The sequence below is a fragment of the Coregonus lavaretus genome (assembly GCF_964263955.1).
Source record: "Coregonus lavaretus genome assembly, contig: HAP1_SCAFFOLD_6086, whole genome shotgun sequence".
NCBI classification, from domain to species: Eukaryota; Metazoa; Chordata; class Actinopteri; order Salmoniformes; family Salmonidae; genus Coregonus; species Coregonus lavaretus.
The window spans coordinates 1-21014 of NW_028159523.1; the positions used below are offsets into that span (position 1 = coordinate 1).

Consider the following 21014-nt stretch of genomic DNA (forward strand, 5'->3'; position numbering starts at 1 on the left):
TGTCACATGATCTGTCACATGATCTCAGTATATATACACCTGTTCTGAAAGGCCCCAGAGTCTGCAACACCACTAAGCAAAGGGCACCACCAAGCAAGCGGCACCATGAAGATCAGGGTTGGGTGATAAAAAAATATCAGAAACTTTGAACATTCCACAGAGCACCATTAAATCAATTATTAAAAAATGGAAAGAATATGGCACCACAACAAACCTGCCAAGAGAGGGCCGCCCACCAAAACTCACGGATCAGGCAAGGAGGGCATTAATCAGAGAGGCAACAAGGAGACCAAAGATAACCCTGAAGGAGCTGCAAAGCTCCACAGCGGAGATTGGAGTATCTGTCCATAGGAACACTTTAAGCCGTACACGCCACAGAGCTGGGCTTTACGGAAGAGTGGCCAGAAAAAGCCATTGCTTAAAGACAAAAATAGGCAAACACGTTTGATGTTCGCCGAAATGCATGTGGGAGACTCCCCAAACATATGGAAGAAGGTACTCTGGTCAGATGAGACTAAAATTGAGCTTTTTGGCCATCAAGGAAAATGCTATGTCTGGCGCAAACCCAACACCTCTCATCACCCCGAGAACACCATCCCCACAGTGAAGCATGGTGGTGGCAGCATCATGCTGTGGGGATGTTTTTCATTGGAAGGGACTGGGAAACTGGTCAGAATTGAAGGAATGATGGATGGCGCAAATATAGGGAAATTCTTGAGGGAAACCTGTTTCAGACTTCCAGAGATTTGAGACTGGGACAGAGGTTCACCTTCCAGCAGGACAATGACCCTAAGCATACTGTTAAAGCAACACTCAAGTGGATTAAGGGGAAACATTTAAATGTCTTGGAATGGCCTAGTCAAAGCCCAGACCTCAATCCAATTAAGAGTCTGTGGTATGACTTAAAGATTGCTGTACGTACACCAGCGGAACCCATCCAACTTGAAGGAGCTGGAGCAGTTTTGCCTTGAAGAATGGGCAAAACTCCCAGTGGCTAGTTGTGCCAAGCCTATAGAGACATACCCCAAGAGACTTGCAGCTGTAACTGCTGCAAAAGGTGTCTCTACAAAGTATTGACTTTGGGGGGGTGAATAATTATGCACGCTCAAGTTTTGTGTTTTTTTGTCTTATTTCTTGTTTGTTTCACACAAAAAAAGTATATACATATATACATTATATATATTGTAGACTATAGTTTACTGCAGAATTCTATATTAAGTACAGTGTGTGTGTGTGTGTGTGTGTGAGAGAGAGAGAGAGAGAGAGAGAGAGAGAGAGAGAGAGAGAGAGAGAGAGAGAGAGAGAGAGAGAGAGAGAGAGAGAGAGAGAGAGAGAGAGAGAGAGAGAGAGAGAGCGTGAATGATTTTCTGTCATTCATGTTAGTGTTTATCTTGTATCCTGTTGTAGTCTCCTGGTGTCTCTGGTTGCTGGCTGTCCACTCATTGTGCATTCAGTTGGCACCTCTCTCTTTAACACTCCCCTTCCTCTGGCCTCTCATTCATCACTGTGATGGAGGTGGGCTGCTGCATAGAACAAGCCAAGTGGTGTGTGTGTGTGTGTGTGCACGTGCGTGCTTTCGTGTGTGTACATGTGTGTGCCCGTCTGTGTATTTTGAAAAGATGTTATCTGTGTGCAAGTGTGTGACTTTGTGGCTGTGTGTTGGCACTTTGCTCTGAGACTTGGCAAGAGGAGTCTTACAGGGGCACAAAGCCTCTCGAGCTAAATCAAAAGCTGCACCCCCAGCTGTACAGCAGGGCCCTGAGGGTGGGTGGGTGTTATCTGTGAGACTCAGCCCTACAGCAGGGCAGGGTGACTGATGAGGCCACGCTCCATCGCCTCTGAATCAGCCAGGTGACCAAACGCCCCCATGACACCCCTCCCAAACACCCCACACCTGGCTGATCTGATCTAGAATCTGTGTTGATATACTAAGCCTGCATGTCTTCTATTAACCCAACATCCACTAACTCTGATCTCTAATCCGTGGTTCTGTGGTTCTCTTTCCAGTTACCGCAGGATGACCAGGTCCAACAGTGTGACCACGGCGGTCCAAGCCGACCTAGACGACCCTGACTACTGTCCCGTCGATGCCCCAGAGATGGTGATGCGCCACTCAGCCACCATGCCCCGCCAGCACTCCCGGGATGCCGCCACCTCCACCGTCTCCATCCAGGGCTCGGGGAACCACTACCACGCCCTGACCGTGGAGGAATACGGCGAGGTGGGTTTGGACCCATCCATCCTGCCCCCGCCAGACCCCTGGATGGACCAGGTAGAGGACCCCATGGAGGTGGTGGGGGGACGGGGGTTGATGTGTCCCAGGGACGGGAGGTGGTTCCTTAAGCTTCTCCAGGCCGAGATGGAGCGCATGGAGGGCTGGTGCCGACAGATGGAACTGGATGAGATGGATAACGAGCTACCGGAGGAGAGTGAGTGGGACAACACACGTGCACGTACATACAAAACAATATCAACCCAAGAACATTGAGCTAAATATGTGCAAACTGGTGCAAAAGCTATGCATTGGGGGGTGTTGATGATGTGAAGGTCATATAAGTTGTTTTCCCTCTCTTTGTATCTCTGCGTTTCTCCCTCCTTCCCTCTGTCTGGCTGTGTCCTCCAAATGCCCAAACAGACTGAAGGAAATTTTCTGAGTCCCAAAATGGCACCCTATTCCCCAGATAGGGCTCGATAGGGCTCTGGTCAAAAGTAGTACACTACATAGGAAATGTTGTGCCATTTGAGACACGGCCATGGCATTCATAGCAGCGAGCCACAATGCCTGCTTGTTGCCTGCTATCTCCTCTGCAGACATAGTCATCAATAGGGAGCTAGCTGCTGGACGGGTCCGGCCACACATCTGACTAGTGATTCTGCAGTGTATTTGCCCCCTGTTAAGTCGAGGTCGTGTATTGAGACGTGATGCTGGTTTCGACATCCACAACTCATATGTCATGGTGGGAAGTTTGTTTATTTGGTGTGCAGGATAAACATTCCCCTTCTCATCAAAATTCACAGTTTAGGTTCCCAGTTCCCACTCTTCACATATTTAAAGCCTTGCACTCATCAAAGGCAAAGTCTGTGTGTGTGTGTTTCCACAGTACTAGGGAAGATCCGCAGTGCAATAGGCAGCGCCCAGCTGCTTATGTCTCAGAAGTTCCAGCAGTTTCGGGAGCTGTGTAAGGAGAATCAGGTATGTAAAACACACACATTCACACACACACTGCAGTATTAGTCTACTGTGTCAGCAGGCCCCTCAGAGCCAACTGTCACATAATGCGATGATCTATACAAGCTTAGAATTGACACTCAGTGTCAGACCAAACACCGCTATGCATGCAAATTCTAGCTGAATAGGATTCTAGTCTATCACCACTCACCACTCAAAGCATAATAACTTTGAAGTGTGGAGGGACAAGGTGAAATAGTCCCAGACTAGTATGGTGATGACATACTGATAGGATAATGGGAATGGTTCCAAGTCCAACACTGTCCTGTGCAAAGCCATATGTTTAGAGAGTTCAGACAAGTTTTAGAATGGATGCCATGTCAGCGCCTTTGACCATTCCATTTATTCATTCATAAGTATTTGGAAATCTTGTTTTTATTCTATACAATCAGTTACATAGCATTGTTTAAAAATCTGAAAATTCTGTGAAGTGCTGTTGGTCAATGGATCGTTCTTGAATTGCAATGGCATTTGGGCATAGCATTTTGGAAATCAATTCTTGATATTTATTTATTTATATGGATTTGGGTGCATCTTCCCATTCTAAATCAACTAATATGGTAGCTTAATGACTTTAAATCATTTGTATCATTATGATAACATTGTGTCACAAGTAGGAATAGTAACACCAATGATGGTTACACCAATGATACATTGTAGGTAAATGTAGAAATTTTCTGAAATGGATGCCACAAATGCTCATATCTAAGGTCATCAATCATTTAAAGGTGCAGAGGTGTGTGGTATGCCAGTGGTGTTCAGGTGTTTCGGCCGCGCCCACTAATGGGCCACACCTTATCTTAATGAGTGCTTGTTTCCTTTGAAATGGTGTCTGTTTGAATAGACTAAAATAAATATATTTGCATGTGTAAAAAAACATGGAATGCTAGCTCGATTAAGGCAGCCCCCCGCACCTCTTTGATTCAGAGGGGTTGGATTAAATGCGGAAGACACATTTCAGTTGAATGCATTCAGTTGTACAACTGACTAGGTATCCCCCTTTCCTTTCCCTTTCCCATCCTGGTGGTGCAGTAGACTAATACAATGGATAGAGAACCGAAGATCATAAGTTCAAATCTCACTGATGCCATGTCACAATAAATAAAATGCGTTCACATGACTAATTAACTAAGGAAATGAATTTCCATGTGTTCTAACAGTGCTTGGAGTTCAAAAAAGTTAACCCAAAATAAGCTATCTGTGTTATTAAAAGTCTTATTGAAACATTCAGTAAAGGTTTTAAGGAAGTTATTCTAAAACCTCCAAATAACCTATCATTTCAGTTCTAAGAGCGTTAATTAAACCTCACAGGAAAACTTTCAAGGAAGCAGAGTTAAACGTTCTCAGAACCTCCCTGCAACCTAAAAATAAACGTTCCCAGAACAGACAAAATGTTTAAAAAACATTTTCAGTTTCACCAGTCAGGAAACTTACAGTATGGCTTTGTTCCCACAACCAATGTCAAACCAAAAACTTCCAAGGAACCAAATGTGCTAGCTGGGTAGCTGTTATTGGCAGAGAGGTTTGGAACTCTCTTTTTTATTGGTCTATTTACCGCCTGGTGATGTCACTAGGCAGGCCAAAATGCCATCCCACCAAAACAGGCACTAAAATGGCAATATCATCATTTTCACAATTTCATAGTATTATTCCAACCTCATAGTGTGGAAATATATATGCAACATGGGAAAATCACATTTGTGACTGCACTGGGCCTTTAAAATAATTTTCTAAAGTGATTTGATTAATCATTTTCCTCACAATGTTAGTTCCCTACATTTACATTCTACATCCCCAAAACATGTCACTATACTCTACACATCACTACTGGGACAAGCCAATTTGCTTACCCTAAGTACTTTAAACAATGCATAAACAAAAGTTTTGCAGTATAAATTACGTACTTGCATTATGTTTTGTCATTGATAAACAGTTCAATATAAACCAAAACATGTTGTGTAACTGTAATTAATTTTAGTATTTTTCATAGTTACAAAGGCGAGGGACGCAAATGCCCGCGCAATTCAATGACGACCCGAATATGAGGAGCCAACATGGCTGCCATAGAATTATGTAGTGCCATGTAAATGCAAGAACCTCAGTGTCCAAACTCTAAACTCTATACTCAAACTCTGTGTGTGTACCAGAACCCCAATGCCCACCCGAGGCCCAGTTCCCAGGACCTAGCAGGCTTCTGGGACATGCTGCAGCTGTCCATCGAGAACATCAGCCTGAAGTTTGATGAGCTGCACCAACTCAAAGCCAACAACTGGAGACCCCTGGACCCCCCAGAAATAAAGGTACCACTCAATGTAGTGGACCCTATAGACCAGATCCACCTTAAAGGGATAGTTCACCCAAATTACTAAATGGCATATTGGTTATACTGTAAGCAATCTATGAATAACATGCAACAGCAATCCATGCTTTGGTTTTGTTCATCTGGCCACTGTCTCCAAATGCTAACTTTTTAGCATTTTTGTCCACCAATACAGTGCATTCGGAAAGTATTCAGACCCCTTGACTTTTTCCACATTTTGTTACGTTACATCCTTATTCTAAAATTGATTAAATTGTTTTTTTTATAATACCCCATAATGACAAAGCAAACATGTATAATAAAAACTAAAACTAAAATATGACATTTACATAAGTATTCAGACCCTTTACTCAGTACGTTGTTGGGGAGTTTCTCCCATTGCTCTCTGCAGATCCTCTCAAGCTCTGTCAGGTTGGATGGGGAGCGTCGCTGCACACCTATTTTCATGTCTCTCCAGAGATGTTCGATCGGGTTAAAGTCTGGGCTCTGGCTGTGGCACTCAAGGACATTCAGAGACTTGTACCGAAGCCACTCCTGCGTTGTCTTGGCTGTGTGCTTAGGGTCGTTGTCCTGTTGGAAGGTGAACTTTCGTCCCAGTCTGAGGTCCTGAGCTCTCTGGAGCAGGTTTTCATCAAGGATCTCTCTGTACTTTGCTCCGTTCATCTTTCCCTCTATCCTGACTAGTCTCCCAGTCCCTGCCGCTGAAGAACATCCCCACAGCATGATGCCGCCACCACCATGCTTCACCGTAGGGATGGTGCCAGGTTTCCTCCAGATGTGACGCTTGGCATTCAGGCCAAAGAGTTCAATCTTGGTCTCATCAGACCAGAGAATCTTGTTTCTCGTGGTCTGAGAGTCTTTTAGGTGCCTTTAGGCAAACTCCAAGTGGACTGTCATGTGCCGTTTACTGAGGTGTGGCTTCCGTCTGGCCACTCTACCATAAAGGCCTGATTGGTGGACTGCTGCAAAGATGGTTGTCCTTCTGGAAGGTTCTCCCATCTCCACAGAGGAACTCTGTAGCTCTGTCAGAGTGACCATCAGATTCTTGGTCACCTCCCAGATCAAAGCCCTTCTCCCTCGATTGCTCAGTTTGGCCGGGCGGCCAGCTCTAGGAAGAATCTTGGTGGTTCCAAACTTCTTCCATTTAAGTATGATGGAGGCAGCTGTGTTCTTGGGGACCTTCAATGCTGCAGACATTTGTTGGTACCCTTCCCCAGATCTGTGCCTCGACACAAACCTGTCTCGGAGCGCTACAGACAATTCCTTCGACCACTCAATGTAGTGGCTTGGTTTTTGCTCTGACATGCACTGTCAGCTGTGGGACCTTATATAGACAGGTGTGTGCCTTTCCAAATCATGTCCAATCAATTTAATTTACCACAGGTGGACTCCAATCAAATTGTAGAAACATCTCAAGGATGATCAATGGAAACAGGATGCACCTGAGCTCAATTTCGAGTCTCATAGCAAAGGGTCTGAATACTTATGTAAATAAGGTATTTCTGTTTTTTATTTGTAATAAATGTGCAAACATTTCTAAAAACCTGTTGGTCCTCTGTAGCTCAATTGGTAGAGCATGGCGCTTGTAACGCCAAGGTAATGGGTTCGATCCCCGGGACCACCCATACATAAAAATGTATGCGCACATGACTGTAAGTCACTTTGGATAAAAGCGTCTGCTAAATGGCATATCATATTATATTATTATTTTCGCTTTGTCATTATGGGGTATTGTGTGTAGATCGATGAGGGAAAAAAATAATTTAATCCATTTTAGAATAAGGCTGTAACATAACAAAATTTGGAAAAGGGGAAGGGGTCTGAAAAATGTATGCATTCACTAAACTGTAAGTCGCTCTGGATAAGAGCGTCTGCTAAATGACTAAAATGTAAAATGTAAAAAAAAATATCTGAATACTTTCTGAATGCACTGTATGTCATTTTGTAAATTGGGTGAACTATCCCTTTAAAGCGTGGAAGTAATACAATACAATGAAAATAAAATAAAATTGGTCCTGCATGCTTCTACTTTCACTGTTGTTGAAATACGTTTCAAGCTTTTAATTGTCCACAGTTACTGTAGATTTTGGTTCAATGTAGCATGAGGGTGTTGTAATGCATGTCATTTTATTGTTGTGATGTTGTGCGATAGCCTGCCTGACGTGACTGCCTATCTGTTGTTTTTTGGTTTGTTTTGTCATTGTTTTGTTGTTGACAGTGAGCTGGGTTTTGAGAAGTCACTCTACCTGCCATGCACCTTGGGGCCTAGCTGACCTCGCAGGCTGCTCTTACCCCACGCACATGGCCGCCAAACCTACAGCCGTGCACTCTCACAAAATGGCCGGCACCACCACCAACCATAACCTCACTCACGTGAACCCTGTTGCATGCTCTCACACCATGCGAACTCCAACAAACTGCTGATGTCATGTCAGTCATGCACTCTCTAACCCCACACAAAATGGCTGCCGTTGTGCCCCTACTGCCAGAGGCAGAGGATGGCCTGTAACTGTAGTTGTTTGTCCTCCCCCATCCATCCAGGAGAGAAGGTTCGCCCCTCCAGTGCCAAAGAAGCCCCACAAGGGCCGCCCTCCCCTGGCCAGGGACCGTTCTCTGGAGAGCTCCGAGAGACAGCGGTTGGAGGCTCGCAAACGCCTGCTGGCCGCCAAGCGGGCCCTCTCGGTCCGACAGAGCTCGGTCACCGAGAGCGCAGCAGACAGTATCGAGATCTACATCCCAGAGGCCCAGACCAGATTATGAGACACACACAGACATAGACACACACACACACAGCCAGAGACACGCACACACACATACACACACAAACACACACACCTACAAAGGCGCACACACAAACACACACACACACCGAGTGACACTGTCAAGACACTCATCTGCAATGAATGGCGAGGGTAGGGTGCTTGTAATATAATCACATGTTTATTGACTTCCACAAAAACGGTCACAGCAGCAGGTGGAGTGAGAATACTGTATATTTATTAACTTTTCCTCTTCTCTCCATTTGAACCTCTCCTTGAACTTTCAGCTTTTCATGTAGCTCCCCCCACTCCTTACTCCCAAAGATGTTTCTTCTTGTGATGCCAATTCTTCTTACCGATGTTCCACCAACCAAAAGGCCTGTTGTCACCCAAACAGGTATACCAGTACCACAGTATTGATGCATAATGTATAATGTTTCTGATTCATTTGAATAGAAGGTGGGTTAGGGAGGGAGGGGATGTGTACTAGTGGGTATAGACCGAGCACTGTCAGGGCACACTAGGTAATCCTGTTGGGTGTCAGACACCCTGAGACAGTGGCTTGTGTCCCACATGACACCCTATTCCTTAAATAGTCCACTACTTTTGTGCACTACCTGGTCAAAAGTAGTGCACCACATAGAAAAAAGCCAGCCTCTCTCCTCTGGTGACCCTGGGTGAGGCTGCTATTTTGACTCACAACACAATGACAGCAGACTATAGAGAAACCCAGTCTCTCTCCCCTGTTGGATGCTACCGTCACAGGATTTATAACACACACACACACATACACACATGTGCAAGCACACGCACACACACATACCTGTTCTCGAGAGAGGTAATTGACCTAAACCTGTTTGAGTAGTTAGGAGAGAACACCTGAGACATATCTAAGACCTTCTGGAGACAGTACAATACATCAATACATCTATGTAGCAGCAACCATTGCAACTGTCAGTTTTAAATTCATTTAGGAGTCAATTCAATGTAAGTTGAATTTTCACTTAGTCATACATTGATGTCAATGGGAGACTAAGTACAAATGTCACTTAAGTATAACTTAGCATTCGCCTCTTATTATTGAAATCTAGGCAACAGCAGATCTATATCTCTTGGCTTTGAAATCACACACAAAGGCATTTTAGTCAAAGAAACCATTATTGGTTTTGATACAATGATTTTAGTCCAACACCTAGATGTTCTATTGGAGCCACCTACTTTTATTAAACATTGTTTTGTTATTGTATTTAAAACCGCAAAGCCGAGAGACTTTGTGCAGTAGCTGAATCAACAGAGTCGGAAGGTGTTCAACGTAGACAATAATATCAATGTGCAAAAATGACTTTCAATTGTAAAATCCAAACCTTTTATAAAATGGGATTTGGGTAAAAGGAGTAGTGTAGTGATTCATAGTATTTACCAATAACCAATACAGGTCTTTGTAGAGTAACCCCAAAAAATAACTAAAAACAAGAAAGCCGGTGTGTGTCGGACAATGACACTATTCTTCCTGTTTTTCCAAATGCGGTCTGTCCAGTTGCAGGAACAGTGGCTTGATTCTGCTGCACTCTATGTCTGATCTTTATGGGTTATAGGTCACCGGGTGTCACGTCAATCTGTCTACCCCCAGATGTGGTAGGATTCTGGGGTCGACAGCGCTAATCCTGCCTGGCAGTCAGGAATGGAGTTAGGTGGGCACATGACAAGCTCTCAGAGAGAGGTCAGTGCTGCGAAAGCAGGGTCTGCCAGAATAAAAGTGGTGATTTAGTGTGTGTGTATGTGTATGTGAGTATGTGTGTGCATGCGCACGTATGTATGTTCACGAGCCTGTGCGTGTGTGTGTGTGCCCGTGCGTGTGTGTCTGTGAGAGCAGGTGTATGTGTGTATCAAGTGTGTATGGGAGTATACGGGGTTAAAGTGTTGTTTCTGAAATGCTTCCTATTTTTCAAGGTCCAAACAGGCCTTTCTTTTCACTATGTACAGAATGCATCCCAAATGGCACCCTATTCCCTATATAATGCCTTACTTTTGACCAGGGCTCAAAGGGCTCTGGTCAAAAGTAGTGCACTATGTAGGGAATAGGGTACCATTTGGGACGTAACCTGTGAATAACGTAGCAGAATCGACATACTGTTAGTACTTTCCTAAACAAACTATCATTTTCAACGGAGCGATATATGCCTGTACAGACATTAACTGAAGAACATATTGCTACACATTATATACGCATGCTGACAGGAGCTAATTGATATGTTGTCATTTCATTCTTGTAGTTTTTTACTTATTTTATTCTGTTTATCATGTTGTGCTGAGAATATAATTTATCCTTAAGAAAAAAATCACCTAATACTGATGTTCCTTTACTTTAAGGCACCCTTTATAAAGGATACCTTAATGTAGTGTTTCCGTTGTTGTACATTACATTGTATTTTGTTATTCTATAAAAAAGGGACAGTGGGAATTATTTTCTTCTTACATCAATGTACCATCTCAGCATCCAAGCTGACATGCAACCATTTTAAAGTAATATGAAAATAATAGTGTTTTAAGGTTAATGGTGTTTTATATCCACTATTTATGTATTAGTCCTCAGAAAAATATTATTACTGTTTGTTATTAATATTATTATTATGCACTGACAAGGCCCTTATGCTGTGTTTATCGATTATTATGATTATTATCTTTTTTGCTCTTTGACATGAAAGACCTTTTATTCTGTTTCAGTAATCAGCCTTAATTTATAATGTGATAGTCGAGCACAAATCAGCCTCAGGGGAAGAAAAATACCAAGTGTGTGTGTGTGTGTGTGTGTGCATAACCCAGGAAAAGGCTTTGTCTCATACTGTAAATAACCCAGTCAACAGGTTTGCGTCCCAAATGGCACCCTATTCCCTATATAGTGCACTACCTTTGACCAGAGCCTTATTGGCCCTGGTCAAAAGTAATGCACTTTATAGGGAATAGGGTGCCATTGGGGATGCATCCCTGAACATTACAGAAGGTCTGTGGTTTAATGGTTTAGATCAACTTCTCATGATTGATTCCTTTGTCAAAAGACATTGTTACGTCTTCTCTGCAACTCCAATCAGTTTGCATTTTCTTTATATGAAGTCAGCTACTCGTATGGGTGAGACAATCTTGAACACATTTGCTTACACAGGCTGTGGTCTTGGTTATAGACTTTTAAGGTTTGTGGGTGTTAAGCTATATTGTGCTATTATGTGGTCCTCTGTAGCTCAATTGGTAGAGCATGGTGCTTGTAACGCCAGGGTAGTGGGTTCGATCCCCGGGACCACCCATACGTAAAAATGTATGCACACATGACTGTAAGTCGCTTTGGTTAAAAGCGTCTGCTAAATGGCATATTATTATTATATTGAAACTGGTTTGACAGTTAGCATTTTGTGAAATTGGGTAACTGTTATTAACACAAGGACAAATCCCTGCTATCCACATATATGAGAAACATGTTCATGACTGAAGTTTAGAGAGAAAAGTCCAATTTGATTGTGATGATATTTGTATTTTTAGTAAACATTTATTTTAGAGAGAATATTCAAAAGGTAACAATAGTTACATACCTTTTTGCCCATTAGGTTTTAAGGTAATTTAATATGAATTGTGATGCTCTTTATATTTTTATTTCACCTTTTTATTATAATTAATTCAAATGTCAGTCAAATTATGAAGTTATTTATGGTTATTATAGTAACATATCAAAACCCTGACATTGCAGGGTGATTACAGGAAGTGGTAAAGAATGTTGGATTGTGGGAAATTGCCAAACTAAAGACTTTTCAACCAATCCTGGTGGATGCTTGTAATGTAGTCCATGTATAAGCATAAAACCATTCAAATTAAGATTTGTAAATAAATGAATGTTTCCCTATGTAAATGTAAAAACTATCAAAAACATATTAGGCAGATATACATTTTGTAATTAATGTTATTACACTGTTGATGTTAAGGCACGGGTACGGAAATAGATCACCATTAAAAACCTTGCCATTATCATATGCTAACCTAGTTGTGTTTATTGAAATGCACGCCGCACGTTTTCACTTATAACATAATAAGACAGATTTAAATCGTTAGAAAGACTGTCATTCTCCTCATGCAGAGGTGGGCCCTATAACTACATAGTTGTGTGGCCTTGATTTTGCCTCGTCACTCCTACTGCACATGGAGGCTTAGTCCCGAATGGCAACATATTATCTTTATAGTGCACTACTTTTGACCCTGGCCGATAGGGAATAAGGTGTCATTTGGGATGCACCCAGTGTATGGTGATTTTGTTACTCACACATCAATCAAGCTCAGATTCACAGGCTGACCTCAGTTTCCAGAGCCAAGAGAGGTGCCAGGGATTTCACCCTCCTCCTCAGCCCTGGGTTTCTCCATCAGGGTCATATTTACTAGTGCACACCGTAGCAAAACATTTTGCAAAGGAAATCCGAAAATCTGTATTCTGATTGGACAAGTTCAGGGAGTACCTCTCCTTTTCAAAACATTGTCTCCCTACTGAACATGACCCAGGTCTCCACCTCCACAGCAGCACTATCTAGCCTCTGTTGCTGGAGGTCTGTGATGACCCTGATTAGTGACGTGCACCATGGTGGGAGGTATCAGACCACCGCTGTCGGTATGTCACTGCTGATCTGTCATGCAGCTGGGATGCAGTGGTAAAGGTGAATTAAAGGTCAAATTCTATACAGTACATACGCCTGAGATCACCAATTACATTTTACATTTTTGTCATTTAGCAGACGCTCTTATCCAGAGCGACTTACAAATTGGTGCATTCACCTTATGATAGCCAGTGGGACAACCACTTTACAATGTATTTATTTTTTTGGGGAGGGGTAAGGGGGGGTAGAAGGATTACTTTATCCTATCCCAGGTATTCCAATGATATACAATCAGAATTATTCAGAACAAAGGACAATATTCGGACAATTGACCTCTGTTTTTATACTCAGTTTTCCTATTGTAGTAAAGAAATACTAGAACAGGCCAGTGCAGCAACAAAGCTGTGCATGCGAGAGGGATTGTCAGAGTAGCGAACCAATCTTAGTAAGGTCAATTGAGTCCGTGCCCATAGGATTGTACTGGCGACACAGGCAACAGCTATGCAGCCTTGAAAGACAACAAATAGCCAGGATTCACATGGTCTTAATCTGAGTCGTATTCACTTGCCACCAAACAAAAGGAAACGGACTGAAACAAGGAGGGACTACCTGAACTTGTCCAATAAGAGAAATTTGGATTCATTTTCCGTTGTAAATCGTTTGCTACGGTATGCACTAATGAATAAGACCCTGGCTGCTTTAAGTGTATTGAGGCACATCCACACACAAAACCCTGCCTGGCAGAAAAACGTTGACGTCTGCGGTTTGCCCACGCTAATTTATGCAGGATTATGCTAATGGCGGGAGCTCCGGTGAACCTAGCACACAAACACATACGTAGGAATGTCTCAGGATAGACTCATGAGACAGAATGACTCAGAGAGACAGACTGCCTGTAGAAACATGCACACACACAAAGAGCTATTTCTGTCATCTACCTTTTTTCTTCATGTAGTGACATTGCATGTTTGATGGAGCACATATCACTGTACAGCGCTGCGTTACTGCCTTTACGTGACTCTAGCGAGAAATTGCCGTAGAGATGATTGATGTAGGTAATAAATGGGGAGAGTTTAACAGTGAAACTGCAAATTATGTAGAAAACAAAACTTTATTTAAATCCCATATGTGACCCCTATTTGCCACAAACATTGCACAGTATGAAAATAAATCACATCATTGGGCGTTATGTCACATTAGCTATACACAAACATGGTCCTTTTTTGTACATAAAACGCTTTTTGGTGATTTAGAAAATGCTCTATTGTTTCCGCTGCTGGTGACATCACAAATGCAAAACAAATCTTAGTGTTATTCTTCCAATTGAAATTCACTGGCCGTCGCTATCCCAAATTGCACCCTATTCCCGATATAGTGCACTACTTTGTACTAATTTTGTGCACTATATCTGGAATAGGGTGCCATTTGGGACAGCCCACGAAGTGAGGAGGGGAGGAAGGCTCAGACAAGGAACCTGCTACATTGTTCATCTGAATGATCCCTCGGTATAGGAAAACGCTTAATCAAAACCAAAACGAGAGGTTTACTTTCTTTTAAAATATCAAAAGGAAAGATATAAAAAAAGTCCAACAAAAACTATACCCTTATCATGAAAAAACACAGAACACTTACTACAGTAGTGATAAAGTTCATCATCGATGCCAAGAGCAAAGTATGTTTTAAGACACTGAGATGAGATGGGGACCCTAACTCGGCCCTATTGTGCGAAAGGCCGAGTGGGAGCCATCTCAAACTGATCTCTGAAATGTAAAACACATCTGGAAACTACATATCCCATGGGGGGATAGCTCTGTGAAACTACATATCCCATCACGGGGGATTAGGTCTGTGTGGAGGAGAGGAGAACCACCCTCCTTCATCCGCAGAACACTTGTACGCTCTCATGCCTTGCTCTACTAAAATCCATAGGAAAAGTTATAAGACAGCCAGCATTTTTTTTTTGTCTGTCAATATTTTTTTGGTCCCGTCTGCAAAAAAGACACACATAGATACACGTATATATGACAAAATAAAAAAAGAACTAACAGCAAAGGCACCTTGATACAGTTTTGTACAAAAACAATCATCATTTATGATTTGTATACCAAAAATAAGAAATAATTCGGCTTTTTGTGTTGTGTTTGTTGCGCAGTCACTGAAGCCACTAAACTCATGCTAGGAGTTCCATTAGGGACAACATCTCTTTCCCGCCACTTTCTCTTTAAGACACCAGTTGTTTAGCCTGCAGCTCCATCTCTGCCGCCCGCTTGAGGGCCACATCCACAAGGAGCTGGAAGCCGCTGAAGTCCTGTGTGAGGTCTGGAGGGGTGGGGGGAGGGGTATTGAAGAGCCCACTCTGGGGGCTCAGGTTACCCTCCATGGTGGTGGTCATTGCCGAGGCGCCCAGCCCTTCCTCCTGGCATCTGAAGAGCCCCAGTGCTTCTGTGGTGGAATGCAGCAGCTCTGCAGCCCTACTGTGGTCTGTTTTCCTGCTGGAGAGTAAGCAGGAGAGGGAGGAGGGAGGGCTGGAGCCCTGTTTCTGCATGGCAGTGGTGGTGACAGTGGTGTGACAGATGACCGAGGGCCGGGGGGGCACTGTAGTGGCAGGCCCCGGGGAGGAGGAGGGGGACATCTTAGGGGACGATATGGCCTTCTGCAGGACGCTGGGGCTAGGGAGGCCTGCCTCGAAGCTGGAGGGGTGCAGCGCCCGCTGGTCGTAGCTGTCCTCTGGGCCCGTGGCGGCTGTGGCGTGCTTGGGCGACTGGGAGCTGGATTCAGAGAAGCCCCCGTCGCCTCCCTTGCTGCCCTTACGAGAGATGGTGAACTGGTTGGGGTCTTTACCATCTTTCCGCAGCATCTCCGGGAGGAGCCGACGACGCGCATTGATGAACCAGTTGCAAACCTGAAGGAGGATAGCAAATCAACATTTGTTTAAGTATATAGTATAGTTTCACAAACAAGTTGTCTCAATATACTTTACAAAAAATAATGGGAAACAGAAGACGAGGGGAAGAAAGGAATTACACTTTCATATTTCACATGTTGACATAAAAACAGGTTACATCATGTTAACATATTTGAATGACAAAGACACAGCTGTTTTTCTGTAGTACCCAAAACATGCATCTTATCGGAAACATCTATAAGCATATGTGTGGGGGTTGTACAACTTACTCTTGATTGTATATATTCTGACAAACCTATAGACAATATTTTAAAGCTCTTGTTATGCGAACTGTTCACTACCTAATAATTACACATAAACTAATGTTAACATTATATTATTTTTTAATCTAAAGAAAATGTATGTCCATAAAAGACAGTGCTTATTCTTTTATAAAACATAATTTGACATAAAAGTCATTTGTGATACTTCTGGTTTTCTCATCAAGAAACTCAAACTAGGCCTTTTAAAAGCCATCATGGTGTGAAACACTAGTTTGGTCTAAGGTCTTGTTGCCCTTCCCAATCCTATTGTCATGTGGATAAAGAGATAGTCCTCGCTCTCCCTCTCGCTCTCCCTCTCTCTGTCCCAGCCTATTGTCGGCCATGGATGGCTCACCGAAGCCTAGAGCTCTTAGTATGTAAATGACTCTGTATTGTTCCCAGACAGCTGGGCTGGAAGAGGGCTGGAGGGAGGGAAATTCCTGTGTGAGTGTTGCAGCCAAGCCCACACCAACCACAAAGCAGTGTGAGTGAGTTTCAGAGTGCTCGGTTCCTCCTAGTCACCATGTGTGCATCCCAAATGGAACCCTATTCCCTATGAAGTGCATTTTGACCAGAGCCCTATGAGAAAAAACATGTGGGGCCCTTGTCAAAAGTAGTGCACTACATAGGGAATAGGGTGCCATGTGGGATGGAGATCATGCCATTTCACTTCAGACGTGTCTCATCAGAGAGAATATTGCAAAGTCAAGCTTCCTTGAAAGGCCCTGCTGCCTGCTGTTCATTGTTAAGATTAAGATAACTGTATTGGTCAATTGCACACAAGGCCCAACCCCTCCGAAAGACACACATAAATATACAGGTTTTTTGGAGAGGTGTGGGGGGTTGCCACACTGGGCTCCCGGGGAGCTGTTGTTCGGTGGAGTTAAGTGCCTTGCTCAAGGGCACAATGGCAGGCAACAGCATCTAGGATTTGACACCAGCAACCCTGCCAGCTCACTTCCCGCCAGTGTGGTCCATTGGACCCAGGATTCGAACGGGCAACCCTCCAGTTGCTGGCTCTCCTCTCTAACTGCTAGGCTACCTGCCGCCCCTATTGTCCATGTGTCACGCTCTCTTTGTTTACATATTAGTGCATTACGTGTCATAAAACCGAGACAGGACGTTGCAACACAAGGTCATTGTATATTGTGTTTCCAGCCACTAGCTGTCATGCATGCTGCAGCCCTACTAGTCATCAGGTAGTAAAACTATGAACACCCTCTGAATACTTCAGAAATGTATCCTTCCTTCCTAATTTCCTTGAGAAAATCATAGCTCTACGTGACAAGATGGGTGAAAGCAAGGTTACATTCACCAATCCAACCAATTTAAATCTGTGATCACTTCAAGGAAGATAGGACAGAAAGATGTATTTAGATTGATGCGGCTCGTTAGTTAGCCTACCTGCAGTGTGGAGAGCTGCGTCTGCTTTGAGAGCAGGGCTTTCTCCTGTTCAGAGGGGTAAGCATTGTAGCGATGTTCATAGAGCCAGTCCCTGAGGATCTGCACCGACTCCTTGGGTAGATTCCCACGCCTCTTCCTCTTCCCACTGCTACCTCCCGTGCTGGATGACAGGTCCAGGGGGGAGTCCATGCTGTCCTCGTCGTCCGTCTCACTACCAGACAACATCATCATGCCTGTGTATGGCGGAGAGGAATGTATGTGTGAGAGAATGTCAGTCAGAATTCCCCTTGTTATGCCAACCAAACACTGGTCTTTCTGTCTGTAGGCCTGTCTGTCTGTCTGTAGGTCGGTGTCTGTCTGTCTACCCCTCTGTCACCCTCCTTACACCAGCCCTGTTCCAAACACTAGCTATATAGCGGAGGCAGCTGATGTGTCAGAAGCAAGCTGTCAAGTTCAGCCATGTGATTCATGGAACAGGGAGGTGGGGGGGAGAGGGGGAGGGGAGAAAGGGAGGGGGAGGGAGGGAGGGAGGGAGGGGAGAAAGGGGAGGGGAGGAGATGAGGGGAGAGACGTCACAAAGGCAGGCTGCTCAGATGCTTGTCAGTTATAAAACCTGCCTTGACAAATACTGCTGGCCTACTGTACTGAGCAAAATGTCTCTTCATGTTTCAAAACTGACAGTGCAGGAAGCCACTGCAGGACTCAAGACAACTGAAATAGTTATTAAGGGGGATTTCCAAGGCTATAAGAACATCTGTAGTCCATTTGAATTACATTCATGTGAACCTCTTATTTTTGTATTCTTTGACATAATGTTTTGACACAACCTTAATGTCAGGACAACATATTTCTTATTTGGCAATAAAACAATTTAAAATCAAACGTTCTTTGGCAACATTATTTTTTAGCAATTTGACTACATTTAGCAGTTACATTTCAAAAACTAAACATCTGTAATGTCTTGAATTGGAGCATGAAACCATGTCAATATAATAAAGGGATATCAGTCATCCGTCTTTGGCATAGTGGTGGGAAATGGATAAGAAACTACTGAAGTTGGAATGAGGTAATTACGTCGGCCCTGGGTGAGGGAAAAGGAGGGGGACCTGTTGCAAATCAGCGTCTCGAGACTAAACAAAAGAATCTTGGTCGTCGAACAATTATTTTACTATAATGTCAACGTTTCTGAAAGCGTAACCACTAATTTCTTACTTAAGTCAAGTCTACTACTCATGTTCAAGTGAATTGAGTGTTTTGTAAACTCAACTCAAAGGACTTTCTACGTTTAAACAACGTGTAGAAGAAGTTCTATTGTGTGATCTTGTAACACGAGGTCGAAGACTGCGAGAGAGCAGCCTCGCAGAATGAAAGTAAACAGCAACTTCACAAAGGAGGTCAGGATTTGAACGTTGTGGCTCTAAATTTAGGGCTGAAAACTTTACAAGTTTCTCCCTAATATAACTTAATAAGATTCAATTTCGAAACAATATTACACAGAAAAGGAAACAATGTAGCAGCCAAACTAACAGAGGAAACTTCATATGAGCTTGATACATTTTAATTCACTAAATGTGTGGCGACGTAAGGGTTTAGAGGCCCTCTAATTTAGGCAATCACAATCTAGATGTACCCTAAAGGAATTATCCATTGGAAACTTGTTCATCATGAACTAAGTTTTCAGAGTCCGCTATACAGTTCCAGTATCTAACACTATTGTATAACAAAGTGGTTATGATATTTAGTAAATGTCTAGATCTAGGCAACCTTTAAAGCTAACAACTCCTTAAATTTGAAACAGATTGAATCAAAAGGCACACACAAACCATTCAATTTTGACAGCCCGCCAGCACGTGAAAAAAAAACAAGTGTTTTGTCTGGAGCGGAAACAATAGGCTGCATGGCTTGCATTGATAAATACATTATGCTCCATCTCACTCAATATATTTGATACAGACATGTTATCGAAAATGTGACAATCAGCACGCGGATGAAATAAAATACCTACCCTTTTTTGTCTTCATGTCCGTCAAAAAACCCCTTTTCACGTTGGCCACGAGAGGAGCGCAGTAACCTATTTTTTTCTCGAATTGTATTCCTTTAGTGGCAGATCTTTTTCTCAGGATATTCCACACGTATATTCCAAATGGTTTTGTTCATGGATTTCTTTTTGTTTGTAGAACCGTTCGTCGGCTTTTTCATTTGTTTGAGACGTAATACTTTAACCAGGAGTAGGCTACCTGAAATCTGCTGCTCGACTTGGCGAAACCTTTCTCATTCAATGTGTGTTTGATCACGAAACTGGGTGACAGCTATCTTTGACAGCTGCGTGACTCAACGCACAAAGATCCTCCCACTTTAGAGGAAAGAGCACAAATCTCTGACAGCATGGCATTTGCATTGACATGAACACAATCTCACAGATCAACCGTTAGAATATATTCTATTTTTATGTTACAAATGTATGAATATAATTGAAATGCGAATGGAAGCTAATGGCATTGCAGATCTTGCAGCAGTTTTAGTGCACAATGTTCAAAACAACAACCGTAGCATTAGGTTACTTGTCATTAGTAGGCTATTTCGGACTTTGCTTCTCTAATTGGCTTTCCTACCTCCTGTATCACTTACTGTGTCCATGTTTTCATAAATAGCAGAGACCATTAGCATATTAATTATTTCATCAGCTAATGCATTATACAACAAATGTGATGGTTGTCAATTTGTCAACAGGGATATTATCCTATGTCAACCGTAAAGGACTGCCAATGTGATTTTACGCATGCACTGATATTTTCGAATAGCATTTGAGAGTGATTGCTTAAATACATCAATAAAAGTTATGCTGCATTCCCAGTACTAGCCTATCGTCTTCCGTTCAAGAAGGTGCTCAAAATGAGTGACATACAAAGGGGGTGTCTATTGGCCATGGTGGAACTGTTGTTTTAGCTGTGTCTGCGACTCCCTGTAGGCTGTCTACATGGTTTGGATGTTCTGCCTTTGTATCATTCTCACTTGGTCTTCCAATAGGATCTTGGCCATTTCATTACATTTTAAGCTACATATCTAGCCCGCATTGCAAAACAACGGCCCATGTGTTCAGACTGTGTACTACAGTACATGCACACACACTTCTTCACTTGTGTGTTTATTTACGGTGAATGTGGGTCAGTGTGTTTTCAAACGAATAATGTGTCAACGCAAAGCTCCATAGACAAACATTGGCAGTAGAATGGCCTTACTGAAGAGCTCAGTGACTTTGAACATGGCACATCATAGGATGCCACCTTTCCAACAAGTCAGTTCTTCAAATTTCTGCCCTGCTTGAGCTGCCCCGGTCAACTGTAAGTGTTGTTATTGTGAAGAGGAAACGTCTAGGAGCAACAACTGCTCAGCCATGAAATCGTAGGCCACACAAGCTCACAGAACTCGACCGCCGAGTGCTGAAGCGCGAAGCACATAACAATTGT

General features: G+C 43.1%; 2 protein-coding genes across 2 annotated transcripts; one reads left to right on the forward strand and one right to left on the reverse strand.

The window, feature by feature from the left end:
• Positions 1–2007: 2007 nt before the first annotated feature.
• LOC311122765 (disks large-associated protein 1-like) lies at positions 2008–8309 on the forward strand (the record flags this gene model as incomplete). Its single annotated transcript, XM_084197088.1, has 4 exons — positions 2008–2429; positions 3102–3193; positions 5377–5529; positions 8091–8309. Coding segments are annotated over 4 exons (886 nt in total), but the record flags the coding sequence as incomplete, so codon positions are not given.
• A 5719-nt stretch (positions 8310–14028) lies between these two features.
• On the reverse strand, positions 14029–19839 carry LOC311122766 (homeobox protein AKR-like). Its single transcript, XM_084197089.1, has 3 exons — positions 19553–19839; positions 17548–17780; positions 14029–15838 (listed from the first exon to the last, which is right to left on the reverse strand). The coding sequence occupies exons 1-3, from the start codon at positions 19566–19568 to the stop codon at positions 15158–15160; spliced, it is 930 nt and encodes a 309-aa protein (XP_084053215.1). The 5' UTR covers positions 19569–19839; the 3' UTR covers positions 14029–15157.
• Between the last annotated feature and the right edge of the window lie 1175 nt (positions 19840–21014).